Here is an 18,703-nt window from a genome sequence, read left to right on the forward strand (position 1 = left end):
TTTTAGGCTGCAGGCCAGGCTGGCCCCCAATACAGGGGGAGAGAACAGAGATGTATTTTAGGCTGCAGGCCAGGCTGGCCCCCATACAGGGAGAGAGAACAGATATGTCTTTTAGGCTGTAGGCCAGGCTGGCCCCCATACAGGGAGAGAGAACAGAGATGTCTTATAGGCTGCAGGCCAGGCTGGCCCCCATACAGGGAGAGAGAACAGAGATGTTGTATAGGCTGCAGGCCAGGCTGGCCCCCATACAAGGAGAGAGAACAGAGATGTTGTATAGGCTGCAGGCCAGGCTGGCCCCCATACAGGGAGAGAGAACAGAGATGTTGTATAGGCTGTAGGCCAGGCTGGTCCCCATACAGGGAAGAGAACATAGATGTTGTGTAGGCTGCAGGCCAGGCTGGCCCCCATACAGGGAGAGAGAACAGAGATGTTGTATAGGCTGCAGGCCAGGCTGGCCCCCATACAAGGAGAGAGAACAGAGATGTCTTTTAGGCTGCAGGCCAGGCTGGCCCCCATACAGGGGGAGAGAACAGAGATGTATTTTAGGCTGCAGGCCAGGCTGGCCCCCAATACAGGGGGAGAGAACAGAGATGTTGTATAGGCTGCAGGCCAGGCTGGCCCCCATACAAGGAGAGAGAACAGAGATGTCTTTTAGGCTGCAGGCCAGGCTGGCCCCCATACAGGGAGAGAGAACAGAGATGTTGTATAGGCTGCAGGCCAGGCTGGCCCCCATACAGGGAGAGAGAACAGAGATGTATTTTAGGCTGCAGGCCAGGCTGGCCCCCATACAGGGAGAGAGAACAGAGATGTATTTTAGGCTGCAGGCCAGGCTGGCCCCCATACAGGGAGAGAGAACAGATATGTCTTTTAGGCTGTAGGCCAGGCTGGCCCCCATACAGGGAGAGAGAACAGAGATGTCTTATAGGCTGCAGGCCAGGCTGGCCCCCATACAGGGAGAGAGAACAGAGATGTTGTATAGGCTGCAGGCCAGGCTGGCCCCCATACAAGGAGAGAGAACAGAGATGTTGTATAGGCTGCAGGCCAGGCTGGCCCCCATACAGGGAGAGAGAACAGAGATGTTGTATAGGCTGTAGGCCAGGCTGGTCCCCATACAGGGAGAGAGAACAGAGATGTTGTGTAGGCTGCAGGCCAGGCTGGCCCCCATACAGGGAGAGAGAACAGAGATGTTGTATAGGCTGCAGGCCAGGCTGGCCCCCATACAGGGAGAGAGAACAGAGATGTTGTATAGGCTGCAGGCCAGGCTGGCCCCCATACAGGGAGAGAGAACAGAGATGTTGTATAGGCTGCAGGCCAGGCTGGCCCCCATACAGGGAGAGAGAACAGAGATGTTGTATAGGCTGCAGGCCAGGCTGGCCCCCATACAGGGAGAGAGAACAGAGATGTCTTTTAGGCTGCTGGCCAGGCTGGCCCCCATACAGGGGGAGAGAACAGAGATGTATTTTAGGCTGCTGGCCAGGCTGGCCCCCATACAGGGAGAGAGAACAGAGATGTTGTATAGGCTGTAGGCCAGGCTGGCCCCCATACAGGGAGAGAGAACAGAGATGTCTTATAGGCTGCAGGCCAGGCTGGCCCCCATACAGGGAGAGAGAACAGAGATGTTGTATAGGCTGCAGGCCAGGCTGGCCCCCATACAGGGGGAGAGAACAGAGATGTCTTTTAGGCTGTAGGCCAGGCTGGCCCCCATACAGGGAGAGAGAACAGAGATGTCTTTTAGGCTGCAGGCCTATAACAACACGCAGACATAATTTACAAATGAAGTATTTGTGTTTAGTGAGCCTTCCAGATCAGAGGCAGTAGGGATGACCAGGGATGTTTTCTTGATAAGTGTGTGAATTGGACCATTTTCCTGTCCTGCTAAGCATTCAAAATGTAACGAGTACTTGTGGCTGTCAGGGAAAATGTATGGAGTAAAAAATACATAATTTTCTTTAGGAATGTAGTGAAGTTAAAGTAAAAGTTGTCAAAAATATAAATAATAAAGTAAAGGACAGACACACCCCCAAAATACTTAAGTAGTACTTCAAATGATTTTTACTTCAGTACTTTACACCACTGCCCATATGTTGCTCAACAACTAGCAACTGATGTTATTGTGGGAGGAGATGACAATGACTGATATCTGAATCAGCTGTGCACAACGGTCAAAACTCTTTTGAAAAAACAACTGAGGATGAGATTCTTATAAAAGGTGTGTGCTGCATTCCAACACGACTGACCACCACAGTGCTGATGACAGCACCCAACTGATTACATCATAATGGGCACAACAAAACCACCACCACTAGCACCATTGACCAATACCACTGATCACTATTACATTGCTACATTGCTGCCCACAACTCTGGTCCAGGGCGTTAGGGAATGAATGTGAACTAAAGACCTGGACCAGAGCTATGCTGATGCCAAAAACCTGATCTAATAAACACTGTAGAACAATGCAGTAATTGACCACAAAACCGGGCGTTGACAGATCAACTGACAGTGTCATCATAGACACTCCCATGCAGCAATACCACTGACCCTCGTCACCTCCTCGTTCCCATGCCAGTAAGACCACTTGAGGACCACAGTGGAAATGCGTGACCACTAAGCAGTGTCACTGTTGTTTATCAAATAATATCAACACTCCACTTCATGGTAGCTGAGGTTAATTAATGAGAGATTAAGGGTGCTGTCCATCCACCCTTCCTTCCTCTCAGCCCAAAGGGAAACTTCATTCACACAGACACGTCCTTGAATCAGCCCCGAAAAACTAGTTCACACTGCATCCTATTGGAACAAACACAAACCTAGTTCACACTGCATCCTATTGGAACAAACACAAACCTAGTTCACACGGCATCCTATTGGAACAAACACAAACCTAGTTCACACTGCATCCTATTGGAACAAACACAAACCTAGTTCACACTGCATCCTTTTGGACCAAAACACAAACCTAGTTCACACTGCATCCTTTTGGACCAAAACACAAACCTAGTTCACACTCAGTGGCGGTCAGTGCCATTTCAGATGAGGGAGGACAAAAACATGTTTTATGAGCATGGCCTTATTTGTATTACAGCATGTTAGATGGCTGTCATTCATATTCCATTCACCCAGCTCAATGTAACATCGATAGGTTTAGGCTACTACATGATACTCTAATTGTCCCTGTACCCATCATGAGGTTGCTACAACCTAGCCTATTAATGAAAGTTTACAACGTAGGTGCACATGGACAGACAGTGACATTCAATAATGCCTTGCACTCTTGTCTGAATCTAGCTGATCTAGGGTGTCATCATTAGTCCAACAGTTACAAACAACAGTTTCTATTGTAGAAATTCAGGTAGGTTTATCCCAGTTTGGATCTGTTTAAGAAAAGTTTTTCACCAGAATCGGCAGAATGAATACACAACTTGATCACGCGTAAACACAGTTCACAGTTTCATAGCAGCCACGTTGTGTTCCTTCTCGCATCTACGTTATGCGCTCTCCTCCTCTCACCTCTTCCCTTCGCTTGTGGACTTCAATGCACAGCACATTAGCTGTATGTGACCATGCGAAAAAAACGTTCCAAGTCAAACCTCTACAAACAGCCTACATCATTGTCACCATATTAGCTAAAGTAACATCATAGTCAGCATAGCTAATAGAACTAATATGTTAGTAAACCCGCTAATCATGCAGTAACAGTCTACAGTCAGTAAACAGTTACATCGTAGGGCCCGGTGGAAATACATTTGTAAAATCAAAAGCTTACCTTGACTTGGAAGAGTTCCAGTGTTGTGTTGAATAGTCATAGCCAGCTAGCTAACATAACATCCATCTGTTTGAGCCGGGTGTATCAGTGGGCTAAACAAGCTAGCTGCATTTGCTAGCTAAGTAAGTATTGCTTCTCCTTTATTTAGGAAGACATTTATTTGTTCAAAACTGTTCAGCTATTTTCTTTCTTTCTGTTTGAGTCAGCTACTCACCACATTTTATGCACTACAGTGCTAGCTAGCTGTAGCTTATGCTTTCAGTACTAGATTATTTATCTGGTCCTTTGATTGGGTGGACAACATGTCAGTTCATGCTGCAAGAGCTCTGATATGTTGGAGGACGTCCTCCAGAAGTTGTCATAATTACTGTGTAAGTCTTTGGAAGGGGGTGAGAACCATGAGCCTCTTAAGTTTTGTATTGAAGTCAATGTACTCAGAGGAGGAATAAAGCTAGCTGTCCTCTGGCTACACCATTGTGCTACCCTACAGAGTGCTGTTGAGTCTACTATAGAACTTCTTTGCAAAATAGTGTGTTTTAATCAATTATTTGGTGGCGTGAATGCATTTAGTATAGTTTTATCTAAAAATGATAATGTTTTAAGTTACTGAGGAGGATGTTCCTCCCCTTCCTCCTCTGAGGAGCCTCCACTGTTCACACGGCATCCTATTGGAACAAACACAAATCTAGTTCACACTGATCTAGCGTGGTTTGTAATCAGAACTTGTCATAGTACAGCAGACTGGGTGTGACTTCCTAGGTCCTCCTGCTTTTGGTAAAGCCGTTCTTTAGGTCCTCCACGTCATAACCAGCATGTCAAGCATTCTCACTTCACCAAAATGAAACTTCACTTCAGTGTGCCAGTATGGTATCCTCTGTGTACTATCTTCCTGGTCATACACATCACTATACTGAGACGGAACACTGACCTATCATTTTATCCCATCTGTGACCTTCCCATTACTAATATTCATTGTCATGGTTACCAGTGGATGTCCCCTTCAGCAGCTCTAGTTGTACTTACTCTGGTAGTTTCCTCTGTTTCCACTCTGAGTGACACACACACACACATACACACACGGAGAATCCTGCAGCAGAGTCTATATGTCGGTGTAAATAGTTTAAAGGAGGAAGGGAAGTCAAGTCTCTCTCAGCACGGGCCCAAGGGGCATTTCAACAGGCTGTAAAGTGGCCAGATCCCCCCTTCCCATGTTACTCAATACAGCTGGAGCTTTCATTCAACAAACCCTAGTGCCATTTCATACAAGTGGAGGATCAGTTGGAGTTCAAGGACATGTCTGTTTAGAACCCCAGAATGTGCCTGCAGGACAGGAGTAAGTTACAGAGCTGGATGTAGCCTAAGATTACAAAATAAGAATTTTGTAATAATTTCCCCTCATGTTTTCCCTCCAGTGTGCATGCTATTCTAATCATGTAAAACACAGAAATGATTTTACAAATCATGGCGACATTTGCATTTCATTGGAGGGACATAATAATGTTTGGCCTTCTATATCCTGTTTCCATGGTACAATGCATTCTTTTTAGGTCCTTATCAGACACGCATATCATAACACAGTAGTAAGACATAGAAACAGTCATAACCACCATTGGTGTTTGCTCCACTGGTATAAATGTGAAATATTTTTGTGTATGTTTTGCCTAAACCAGTCCAGGGTCATATTTTTCTGTGTAATAAATGTAGGGCTTTTGAATATGAAAAAAGCAAGGATTGTTCCTCAACTTGTTTCATTGGTCTACATCAAAAGTGCAATGATAGTAAACGACCAAATTAATAAAAAGTTAATTGATTTTGCTGACAATGTTTAACAATTAATTAAATGAATTAAGTAATTAATTACTCCAGTTTTATTATCTAACCCATTACAAAAGCTTGCATTAAAACTAATACAACTAATTTTGCAAATAAAAGACTGTATGTAGAGGACAATTGTGACATTATATCAGGTTTGACATGACAAAAACACTCATTCCATTTAGTAAAAAGTTGTTGAACAATAACCATATGCCCTGCGCTACCCTCATACTTTATGCACACAGGAGCCAGTTCACCCCAGTTTCCTCCCCGTGCGTCTGTTCAAGTCATAAACGCTGATTAGCGCCATTTCCTGCGCTCTAGAAAGTTTCCTAGTGCTGGTCATGACCCCGCACTCATTTATATTAGAACTTCCCTTTCACAAACTCATCAGCGTCAGGAAGTAACGCCCTGTGTGTGCCGATTCAACCGGGGCCAAAGCGCGCACGGAGAAGCGGATGCCAAGCCTGGCCACAGAGGTCCCCGTTATCCAAACAATTATCCCACAGGACAGGGCTTATCTACTAAACAACACTTAGCTGTAAAAGAACCGCACTTCATCAACCACCCCTGCCACACGACCACACTGGGCCGATAAACGAGACAGTAGACGGGAAAGCGTCAAAGAGCCTGGTCCTGTGGCCCCTTATGTTCAAAGCGCGGGATGTTGGGTAATCTGTCTACCAAGTGCCAAGCGTTCGAAGAATGTTCCCCTGACGCCAATACTATCTTTTTACCGTGGCAGCACGCACGTTCCTCCTGATTATGTGGGAATCAATTTTACATGGTCTTGCACAATAGGACTACTAATAAAAGATGGCAAGTTGGCAATGTACGCGCATCAACATACTCGTGCGTCAAGCATTCAGGTAATAATTATGCATGATGCCTAATGTGTCCTGAACAAATTGACGAATAACTATTCATAATTGTACTTTTAAAAAACACATTCAATCATATAATTAAGGAATACTTTATGTGATTTGTCCATAAGCGACAGAATGGGTGAGGGTGCGCTCTACAGGCATCCATGAAGGGGCTAGTTGCATCAATCAGTGAACTCTCTACTCACCCTTTGCGAGCGCACTGCCAGCCAATCCACACAGAACCACGAAGATATAGCCAATCATGTTGTCCGTCTTCCCCGTCGCACTGAAGAAGAGGTATGTAAGAAGAAAAGTGTAACAGAGAGTTTAGTCCTTGTTCTCCAGAGAATCGAAAGCTACAGACAGCACACCACCAGCCCACTCCTCGCTGCTGCTTCGCATTGATTCTGACGAGTAGGACAGGTTTCCCGAGGAGAGGAGATCAGAGCCGTGGGAGAACACGCTACAGGACACCACACATCAACTCCAGTAAAATGTTTTCCCATTGTGCTCTTGGGGATCGGTTTTATACAGTTCCCATAGCGACCGGATAACTGGCCTTCCAGTGACGTCCATCGACACACCCATGGCGCGTGGAAGCAGAGTCCCACGCCCGTACCCAATTCTCACAGTCACTCTGGACTAATTAAAACAATGAAGACAACGTACTGACCCACAAACACCAGACCATCACACGATTTACCCCAAAACATTGAGTAAGCAAAAGCACACCCAAGCAATTACGTGCGTAAATCTCAGTGCCTTCGGTGGCTGCTGGAGAGGTGGCAAGTAGACAATGGGGTAATATGCAAACAGGGAGACTTGCTTTGATCGGACCGGTAATAGCCTTCATTAACAAACATCCCCAGAGCCTTCCTATCTCCATCACCTGGGTTCCTTACCTTTGACATTGGTGGGTGTGTGCAGTGGTGGAGAAAGTACCCAAATGTTATACTTGAGTAAAAGTAAAGATACCTTAACAGAAAAGTACTGAAGTAATAGTGAAAGTCGCCCAGTACTACTTGAGTAAAAGCCTAAAAACATTTGGTTTTAAATGTAATGAAGTATCAAAAGTATATGTAAATGCTAAATTATACTTAAATATCAAAAGTATAAATCATTTCAAATTCCTCTTATTTAAGCGAACCAGACGGAACGATTTTTTAAATGTGTATTTATGGATAGCCAGGGGCACACTCCAACACTCAGACATCCTTTACAAACTAAACATGTGTATTTATGGATAGCCAGGGGCACACTCCAACACTCAGACATCCTTTACAAACTAAACATGTCAGACATATTTATGGATAGCCAGGGCACACTCCAACACTCAGACATCCTTTACAAACTAAACATGTGTATTTATGGATAGCCAGGGCACACTCCAACACTCAGACAACAAACTAAACATGTGTATTTATGGATAGCATCCACTCAGACATCCTTTACAAACTAAACATGTGTATTTATGGATAGCCAGGGGCACACTCCAACACTCAGACATCCTTTACAAACTAAACATGTGTATTTATGGATAGCCAGGGGCACACTCCAACACTCAGACATCCTTTACAAACTAAACATGTGTATTTATGGATAGCCAGGGGCACACTCCAACACTCAGACATCCTTTACAAACTAAACATGTGTATTTATGGATAGCCAGGGGCACACTCCAACACTCAGACATCCTTTACAAACTAAACATGTGTATTTATGGATAGCCAGGGGCACACTCCAACACTCAGACACTCAGACATCCTTTACAAACTAAACATGTGTATTTATGGATAGCCAGGGGCACTAAACAACACTCAACACTCAGACATCCTTTACAAACTAAACATGTGTATTTATGGATAGCCAGGGGCACACTCAACACTCAGACATCCTTTACAAACTAAACATGTGTATTTATGGATAGCCAGGGGCACACTCCAACACTCAGACATCCTTTACAAACTAAACATGTGTATTTATGGATAGCCAGGGGCACACTCTAACACTCAGGATAGCCACATCCTTTACAAACTAAACATGTGTAAATAGCAGGGGCACACTCTAACACTCAGACATCCTTTACAAACTAAACATGTGTTTATGGATAGCCAGGGCACACTCTAACACTCAGACATCCTTTACAAACTAAACATGTGTATTTATGGATAGCCAGGGGCACACTCTAACACTCAGACATCCTTTACAAACTAAACATGTGTATTTATGGATAGCCAGGGGCACACTCCAACACTCAGACATCCTTTACAAACTAAACATGTGTATTTATGGATAGCCAGGGGCACACTCCAACACTCAGACATCCTTTACAAACTAAACATGTGTATTTATGGATAGCCAGGGGCACACTCCAACACTCAGACATCACACTAAACATATTTATGGATAGCCAGGGGCACACTCCAACACTCAGACATCCTTTACAAACTAAACATGTGTATTTATGGATAGCCAGGGGCACACTCCAACACTCAGACATCCTTTACAAACTAAACATGTGTATTTATGGATAGCCAGGGGCACACTCCAACACTCAGACATCCTTTACAAACTAAACATGTGTATTTATGGATAGCCAGGGATACACTCTAACACTCAGACATCCTTTACAAACTAAACATGTGTATTTATGGATAGCCAGGGGCACACTCTAACACTCAGACATCCTTTACAAACGAAACATGTGTATTTATGGATAGCCAGGGGTACACTCTAACACTCAGACATCCTTTACAAACTAAACATGTGTATTTATGGATAGCCAGGGGCACACTCCAACACTCAGACATCCTTTACAAACTAAACATGTGTTTTTATGGATAGCCAGGGGCACACTCCAACACTCAGACATCCTTTACAAACTAAACATGTGTATTTATGGATAGCCAGGGGCACACTCCAACACTCAGACATCCTTTACAAACTAAACATGTGTATTTATGGATAGCCAGGGGCACACTCTAACACTCAGACATCCTTTACAAACTAAACATGTGTTTTTAGTGAGTCCACCAGATCAGAGGCAATAGGGATGACCAGAGACAATCTCTTGACAAGTGTGTGAATTGTACCATTTTCCTTTCCTGCTAAGCATTCAAAATGTACTTTTGGGTGTCAGTAAGAAGTACATTATTTTCTTTAGGAATGTTGTGAAGTAACATTAAAAGTTGTCCAAAATATTAATAGTAAAGTACAGAAACCCCCAAAACGGACATAAGTAGTACTTTAAAGTATTTTTGACTAAAGTACTTTACACCACTGGGTGTATGCCCATTAGGACTACCTTACCTAGAGTCAGGCACGTACATTTCATTCACTTATTGATGGAAACAGCATGACACTGGGGTGGTGAGTGCTCTAAGCTATGAGTCATATCAGTATTGCATGTTAGTATAATTCTGACACTGTGTGGTATGCAAACTGCATTGTAACGATGATTGTAGACCACAGGAGGTTGGTGTCACTTTAATTGGGGAGGACATGATCTTGGTAATGGCTGGAGCGGAATTAGTGGAATGGTATCAAATACATCAAACATATGGTTTCCATGGTTTCCATGTGTTTGATTCCATTCCATTGACTCTGTTTCAGACATTATTATGAGCCGTCACTCCCTCAGCAGCTTCCACTACTGTAAACAAAGGAATGCAGTGACTGCAGTCCATTACAATACAAGTATTAGTGAAGTACAGTACATTCACCCTCCATTTGACCTTTATAAATAGGATATATAATGTCTAATTTTCAGGACCCAAAAGTTATCTCTCTTGATTTCGCTGATTGGATTAAATGGATGGAAATATAATGATTGGAACGGACAAATCATTGGCTTGAATGGGGGACTCTCGTTCTATTTAATCCAGTCCGATAGGCAAAATCCAGATAAATAACTTGAAAAACTGGCCCATGTGTATAGACAATATATAGACAATAGTGCCACCTAGAGAGAGACTCATTGAATGACATATGATGGTTTGAGCTTCACAACGTAGTACATCAGGGGTGGCAAACTCCTTCCACAGAGGGCAGAGTGTCTGCGGGTTTAGTTTTTTCCTTTCAGTTACCAACAAGTCAATCAGATCTGGGGAGTTCCTTACTAATTAGTGACCTTAATTCATCAATCAAGTACAAGGGTGGAGCGAAAACCTGCTGACAAACGACCCTCCATGGAAAGAGTTTGACACGTGTACTACAGAAAAATAATTGTGTAAGTATACCATACAAATATATACTATACAAAGACATGTACCATACAAAGATATACTATACAAAGACATGTACCATACAAAGATATACTATACAAAGACATGTACCATACAAATATATACTATACAAAGACATGTACCATACAAAGATATACTATACAAAGACATGTACCATACAAAGATATACTATACAAAGACATGTACCATACAAAGATAGACTATACAAAGACATGTACCATACAAAGATATACTATACGAAGACATGTACCATACAAAGATATACTATACAGAGACATGTACTATACAGAGACATGTACTATACAAAGATATACTATACAAAGACATGTACCATACAAAGATATACTATACAGAGACATGTACTATACAGAGACATGTACTATACAAAGACATGTACTATACAAAGATATACTATACAAAGACATGTACCATACAAAGATATACTATACAAAGACATGTACTATACAAAGACATGTATTATACAGAGACATACTATACAGAGACATGTACTATACAAAGATATACTATACAAAGACATGTACCATACAAAGATATACTATACAAAGACATGTACTATACAGAGACATGTACTATACAAAGACATGTACTATACAAAGACATGTACTATACAAAGACATGTATTATACAGAGACATACTATACAGAGACATGTATTATACAAAGATATACTATACAAAGACATGTACCATACAAAGATATACTATACAAAGACATGTACTATACAGAGACATATACTATACAAAGACATGTACTATACAAAGACATGTACTATACAAGGACATGTACTATACAGAGACATGTACCATACAAAGATATACTATACAAAGACATGTACCATACAGAGACATGTACTATACAAATACATACTATACAGAGACATGTACCATACAAAGACATACTATACAAATACATGTACTATACAGAGACATGTACTATACAGAGACATGTACTATACAAAGACATACTATACAGAGACATGTACTATACAGAGACATGTACTATACAAAGACATGTACTATACAAAGATATACTATACAAAGACATGTACTATACAGAGACATATACTATACAAAGACATGTACTATACAAAGACATGTACCATACAAAGATATACTATACAAAGACATGTACCATACAAAGATATACTATACAAAGACATGTACTATACAAAGACATGTACTATACAGAGACATGTACTATACAAATACATACTATACAGAGACATGTACTATACAAAGACATACTATACAGAGACATGTACTATACAAAGACATACTATACAGAGACATGTACTATACAAAGACATACTATACAGAGACATGTACTATACAAAGACATGTACTATACAGAGACATGTACTATACAAAGACATGTACTATACAGAGACATGTACTATACAAAGACATGTATTATACAGAGACATACTATACAGAGACATGTACTATACAAAGACATGTACTATACAGAGACATGTACTATACAAAGACATGTACTATACAGAGACATGTACTATACAAATACATACTATACAGAGACATGTACTATACAAAGACATACTATACAAATACATGTACTATACAGAGACATGTACTATACAGAGATATGTACTATACAAATACATGTACTATACAGAGACATGTACTATACAGAGACATGTACTATACAAAGACATACTATACAGAGACATGTACTATACAGAGACATGTACTATACAAATACATGTACTATACAGAGACATGTACTATACAAAGACATGTACTATACAAATACATGTACTATACAGAGACATGTACTATACAGAGATATGTACTATACAGAGACATGTACTATACAAATACATGTACTATACAGAGACATGTACTATACAAAGACATGTACTATACAAATACATGTACTATACAGAGACATGTACTATACAAAGACATGTACTATACAAATACATGTACTATACAGAGACATGTACTATACAAATACATGTACTATACAGAGACATGTACTATACAAAGACATGTACTATACAAATACATGTACTATACAAATACATGTACTATACAGAGACATGTACTATACAAAGACATGTACTATACAAAGACATGTACTATACAAGGACATGTACTATACAGAGACATGTACCATACAAAGATATACTATACAAAGACATGTACCATACAAAGATATACTATACAAAGACATGTACTATACAAAGACATGTACTATACAGAGACATGTACTATACAAATACATACTATACAGAGACATGTACTATACAAAGACATACTATACAGAGACATGTACTATACAAAGACATGTACTATACAAAGACATGTACTATACAGAGACATGTACTATACAAAGACATGTACTATACAGAGACATATACTATACAAAGACATGTACTATACAGAGACATGTACTATACAAAGACATGTATTATACAGAGACATACTATACAGAGACATGTACTATACAAAGACATGTACTATACAGAGACATGTACTATACAAAGACATGTACTATACAGAGACATGTACTATACAAAGACATGTACTATACAGAGACATGTACTATACAAAGACATACTATACAAAGACATGTACTATACAAATACATACTATACAGAGACATGTACTATACAAAGACATACTATACAAAGACATGTACTATACAGAGACATGTACTATACAGAGACATGTACTATACAAAGACATACTATACAGAGACATGTACTATACAGAGATATGTACTATACAGAGACATGTACTATACAAAGACATGTACTATACAAATACATGTACTATACAGAGACATGTACTATACAGAGATATGTACTATACAAATACATGTACTATACAGAGACATGTACTATACAGAGACATGTACTATACAAAGACATACTATACAGAGACATGTACTATACAAAGACATGTACTATACAAATACATGTACTATACAGAGACATGTACTATACAGAGATATGTACTATACAGAGACATGTACTATACAAATACATGTACTATACAGAGACATGTACTATACAAAGACATGTACTATACAAATACATGTACTATACAAATACATGTACTATACAGAGACATGTACTATACAAAGACATGTACTATACAAATACATGTACTATACAGAGACATGTACTATACAGAGATATGTACTATACAGAGACATGTACTATACAACTGCATACACTACCGGTCAAAAGTTTTAAAACACCTTCTCATTCAAGGGTTTTTCTTTATTTTTACTATTTTCTACATTGTAGAATAATAGTGAAGACATCAAAACTATATAATAACACATGGAATCATGTAGTAACCAAAAAAGTGTTCAACAAATCAAAATGTATTTTATATTTGAGATTCATCAAATAGCCACACTTTGCCTTGATGACAACATTGCACACTCTTGGCATTCCCTCAACCAGCTTCATGAGGTAGTCACCTGGAATGCATTTCAATTAACATGTGTGCCTTTGTAACCGATGTGAAATGGCTAGCAAGTTAGCGGTGGAACGGGAGTCTGCCACCTTTCCAACAAGTAAGTTCGTCAAATTTCTGTCCTGCTAAAGCAGCCCTGGTCAACTTTTTAAGTGCTGTTATTGTAAAGTGGAAATGTCTAGGCGCAACAACAGCTCAGCTGCGAACTGGTAGGCATCACAAGCTCACAGAGCAGGACCGCTGAGTGCTGAAACGCGTCTGTCCTCGGTTGCAACACTCACTGCCTCTGGAAGCAACGTCAACACAATAACTATTCGTTGGGAGCTTCATGAAATGAGTTTCCATGGCCGAGCAGCCGCACACAAGCCTAAGAACACCATGCGCAATGCCAAGCGTCGGCTAGAGTGGTGTAAAGCTCACCACCACTGGACTCTGGAGCAGTGGAAACGTGTTCTCTGGAGTGATGAATCACCCTTCACCATCATGGAGAGGGAAAGATTGGTTGGAGTGTGGGGTTGGCACCACCAAGGTTGTGGGTTCTCACATGTATAGGTCACTATGTTATACTATATATGTTACTAGCACATTATGTTAACTGGAAGTGTCTTTGGGTGAAGTGTCTGATAAAGGACCATGTCTGTATATTGATGTTTAAAGAATGATACCGACTCCCTCATCTTGAACCCCAGCTGCCACTTACCACTCTGTAGAGAGTTCTGCAGGGAGTTGGGGTTCTTGATTTTATCTGCCTTGTCTTCTGAATCATAGTCATCAGAGTAAACCTGCACAGAGATAAAGAACAGAGTTTAAAGGGCCTGAGAATCAAGAATAAACACTACTAAAGGATTCTGGGAGATGTAGTCCAGAGAGAGTTTACAGCAACTCCAGTACCTGGCAGGTTGAGTGTATTGTCATCTCTCTCCAGTAGTATTGGTCCTCGTTGCGGCTGTACAGCTTGTTCCCTCACTTCTCTCTCCTTACTCTTCCCTCACTCCTCCCAATCCCTTTCCCTCTCTCTCTCCTCACTCTTCCCTCCCAATCCCTTTCCCTCTCTCTCCTCACTCTTCCCTCCCAATCCCTTTCCCTCTCTCTCTCCTCACTCTTCCCTCCCAATCCCTTTCCCTCTCTCTCTCCTCACTCTTCCCTCCCAATCCCTTTCCCTCTCTCTCTCCTCACTCTTCCCTCCCAATCCCTTTCCCTCTCTCTCTCCTCCTCACTCTTCCCTCCCAATCCCTTTCCCTCTCTCTCTCTCACTCTTCCCTCCCAATCCCTTTCCGTCTCTCTCCTCACTCTTCCCTCCCAATCCCTTTCCCTCTCTCTCTCCTCACTCTTCCCTCCCAATCCCTTTCCCTCTCTCTCTCCTCACTCTTCCTCCCAATCCCTTTCCCTCTCTCTCTCCTCACTCTTCCTCCCAATCCCTTTCCCTCTCTCTCTCCTCACTCTTCCCTCCCAATCCCTTTCCCTCTCTCTCTCTCTCACTCTTCCCTCCCAAGCCCTTTCCTCTCTCTCTCCTCACACTTCCCTCCCAATCCCTTCCCTCTCTCTCTCCTCACTCTTCCCTCCCAATCCCTTTCCCTCTCTCTCTCCTTCCTCACTCTTCCCTCCCAATCCCTTTCCATCTCTCTCCTCACTCTTCCCTCCCAATCCCTTTCCCTCTCTCTCTCCTCACTCTTCCCCCCAAATCCCTTTCCCTCTCTCTCTCCTCACTCTTCCCTCCCAATCCCTTTCCCTCTCTCTCTCCTCCTCTTCCCTCCCAATCCCTTTCCCTCTCTCTCTCCTCACGCTTCCCTCCCAATCCCTTTCCCTCTCTCTTTCCTCACTCTTCCCTCCCAATCCCTTTCCCTCTCTCTCTCCTCACTCTTCCCTCTCAATCCCTTTCCCTCTCTCTCTCTTCACTCTTCCCTCCCAATCCATTTCCCTCTCTCTCTCCTCACTCTTCCCTCCCAATCCCTTTCCCTCTCTCTCTCTCCTCTCACTCTTCCCTCCCAATTCCTTTCCCCCTCTCTCTCCCTCACTCTTCCCTCCCAATCCCTTTCCCTCTCTCTCTTCACTCTTCCCTCCCAATCCATTTCCCTCTCTCTCTCCTCACTCTTCCCTCCCAATCCCTTTCCCTCTCTCTCTCCTCACTCTTCCCTCCCAAGCCCTTTCCCTCTCTCTCTCCTCACTCTTCCCTCCCAATCCCTTTCCCTCTCTCTCTCCTCACACTTCCCTCCCAATCCCTTTCCCTCTCTCTCTCCTCACTCTTCCCTCCCAATCCCTTTCCCTCTCTCTCTCCTCACTCTTCCCTCCCAATCCCTTTCCCTCTCTCTCTCCTCACTCTTCCCTCCCAATCCATTTCCCTCTCTCTCTCCTCACTCTTCCCTCCCAATCCCTTTCCCTCTCTCTCTCCTCATTCTTCCCTCCCAATCCCTTTCCCTCTCTCTCTCCTCACTCTTCCCTCCCAATCCCTTTCCCTCTCTCTCCTCACTCTTCCCTCCCAAGCCCTTTCCCTCTCTCTCTCCTCACTCTTCCCTCTCAATCCCTTTCCCTCTCTCTCTCCTCACTCTTCCCTCCCAATCCCTTTCCCTCTCTCTCTCCTCACTCTTCCCTCCCAATCCATTTCCCTCTCTCTCTCTCACTCTTCCCTCCCAATCCCTTTCCCTCTCTCTCTCCTCACTCTTCCCTCCCAATCCCTTTCCCTCTCTCTCTCCTCACACTTCCCTCCCAATCCCTTTCCCTCTCTCTCTCCAATCTCTCTCACTCTTCCCTCCCAATCCCTTTCCCTCTCTCTCTCCTCACTCTTCCCTCCCAATCCCTTTCCATCTCTCTCCTCACTCTTCCCTCCCAATCCCTTTCCCTCTCTCTCTCCTCACTCTTCCCCCCCAAATCCCTTTCCCTCTCTCTCTCCTCACACTTCCCTCCCAATCCCTTTCCCTCTCTCTCTCCTCACTCTTCCCTCCCAATCCCTTTCCCTCTCTCTCTCCTCACTCTTCCCTCCCAATCCCTTTCCCTCTCTCTCTCCTCACTCTTCCCTCCCTCAATCCCTTTCCCTCTCTCTCTCTTCACTCTTCCCTCCCAATCCATTTCCCTCTCTCTCTCCTCACTCTTCCCTCCCAATCCCTTTCCCTCTCTCTCTCCTCACTCTTCCCTCCCAATCCCTTTCCCCCTCTCTCTCCTCACTCTTCCCTCCCAATCCCTTTCCCTCTCTCTCTCTTCACTCTTCCCTCCCAATCCATTTCCCCCTCTCTCTCCTCACTCTTCCCTCCCAATCCCTTTCCCTCTCTCTCTCCTCACACTTCCCTCCCAATCCCTTTCCCTCTCTCTCTCCTCACACTTCCCTCCCAATCCCGTTCCCTCTCTCTCTCCTCACTCTTCCCTCCCAATCCCTTTCCCTCTCTCTCTCCTCACTCTTCCCTCCCAATCCCTTTCCCTCTCTCTCTCCTCACTTTCCCTCCCAATCCCTTTCCCTCTCTCTCTCCTCATTCTTCCCTCCCAATCCCTTTCCCTCTCTCTCTCCTCACTCTTCCCTCCCAATCCCTTTCCCTCTCTCTCTCCTCACTCTTCCCTCCCAATCCCTTTCCCTCTCTCTCTCCTCACTCTTCCCTCCCAATCCCTTTCCCTCTCTCTCTCCTCTTCCTTCCCTCCCAATCCCTTTCCCTCTCTCTCTCCTCACACTTCCCTCCCAATCCCTTTCCCTCTCTCTCTCCTCACTCTTCCCTCCCATCCCTTTCCCTCTCTCTCTCCTCACTCTTCCCTCCCAATCCCTTTCCCTCTCTCTCTCCTCACACTTCCCTCCCAATCCCTTTCCCTCTCTCTCTCCTCATTCTTCCCTCCCAATCCCTTTCCCTCTCTCTCTCCTCACTCTTCCCTCCCAATCCCTTTCCCTCTCTCTCTCCTCACTCTTCCCTCCCAATCCCTTTCCCTCTCTCTCTCCTCACTCTTCCCTCCCAATCCCTTTCCCTCTCTCTCTCCTCACTCTTCCCTCCCAATCCCTTTCCCTCTCTCTCTCCTCACTCTTCCCTCCCAATCCCTTTCCACCTCTCTCCTCACTCTTCCCTCCCAATCCCTTTCCCTCTCTCTCTCCTCACTCTTCCCTCCCAATCCCTTTCCCTCTCTCTCTCCTCACTCTTCCCTCCCAAACCCTTTCCCTCTCTCTCTCCTCACTCTTCCCTCCCAATCCCTTTCCCTCTCTCTCTCCTCACGCTTCCCTCCCAATCCCTTTCCCTCTCTCTCTCCTCACTCTTCCCTCCCAATCCCTTTCCCTCTCTCTCTCCTCACTCTTCCCTCCCAATCCCTTTCCCTCTCTCTCTCCTCACTCTTCCCTCCCACCCCTTTCCCTCTCTCTCTCCTCACACTTCCCTCCCAATCCCGTTCCCTCTCTCTCTCCTCACTCTTCCCTCCCAATCCCTTTCCCTCTCTCTCTCCTCACTCTTCCCTCCCAATCCCTTTCCATCTCTCTCCTCACTCTTCCCTCCCAATCCCTTTCCCTCTCTCTCTCCTCACTCTTCCCTCCCAATCCCTTTCCCTCTCTCTCTCTCACTCTTCCCTCTCCAATCCCTTTCCC

At 43.6% G+C, this 18,703-nt stretch overlaps 1 protein-coding gene across 2 annotated transcripts in view; it reads right to left on the minus strand.

Moving 5' to 3' along the window:
* The window catches only part of LOC115130123 (vascular endothelial growth factor receptor 1-like), a 90,907-nt gene extending 83,899 nt beyond the window's left edge, over positions 1–7,008 (minus strand). Inside the window, exon 1 of one of the 2 annotated variants that reach the window (XM_065019353.1) lies at positions 6,654–7,008. In XM_065019353.1, coding sequence (XP_064875425.1) covers positions 6,654–6,711 — 58 coding nt within the window. In that variant the 5' untranslated portion in view covers positions 6,712–7,008. The remainder of the gene's footprint in view (positions 1–6,653) is intronic. The other variant, XM_065019355.1, reaches the window with a different exon arrangement.
* Positions 7,009–18,703: the final 11,695 nt, after the last annotated feature.

Source organism: Oncorhynchus nerka, linkage group LG6, assembly GCF_034236695.1.
Source record: "Oncorhynchus nerka isolate Pitt River linkage group LG6, Oner_Uvic_2.0, whole genome shotgun sequence".
Classification (NCBI taxonomy): Eukaryota; Metazoa; Chordata; class Actinopteri; order Salmoniformes; family Salmonidae; genus Oncorhynchus; species Oncorhynchus nerka.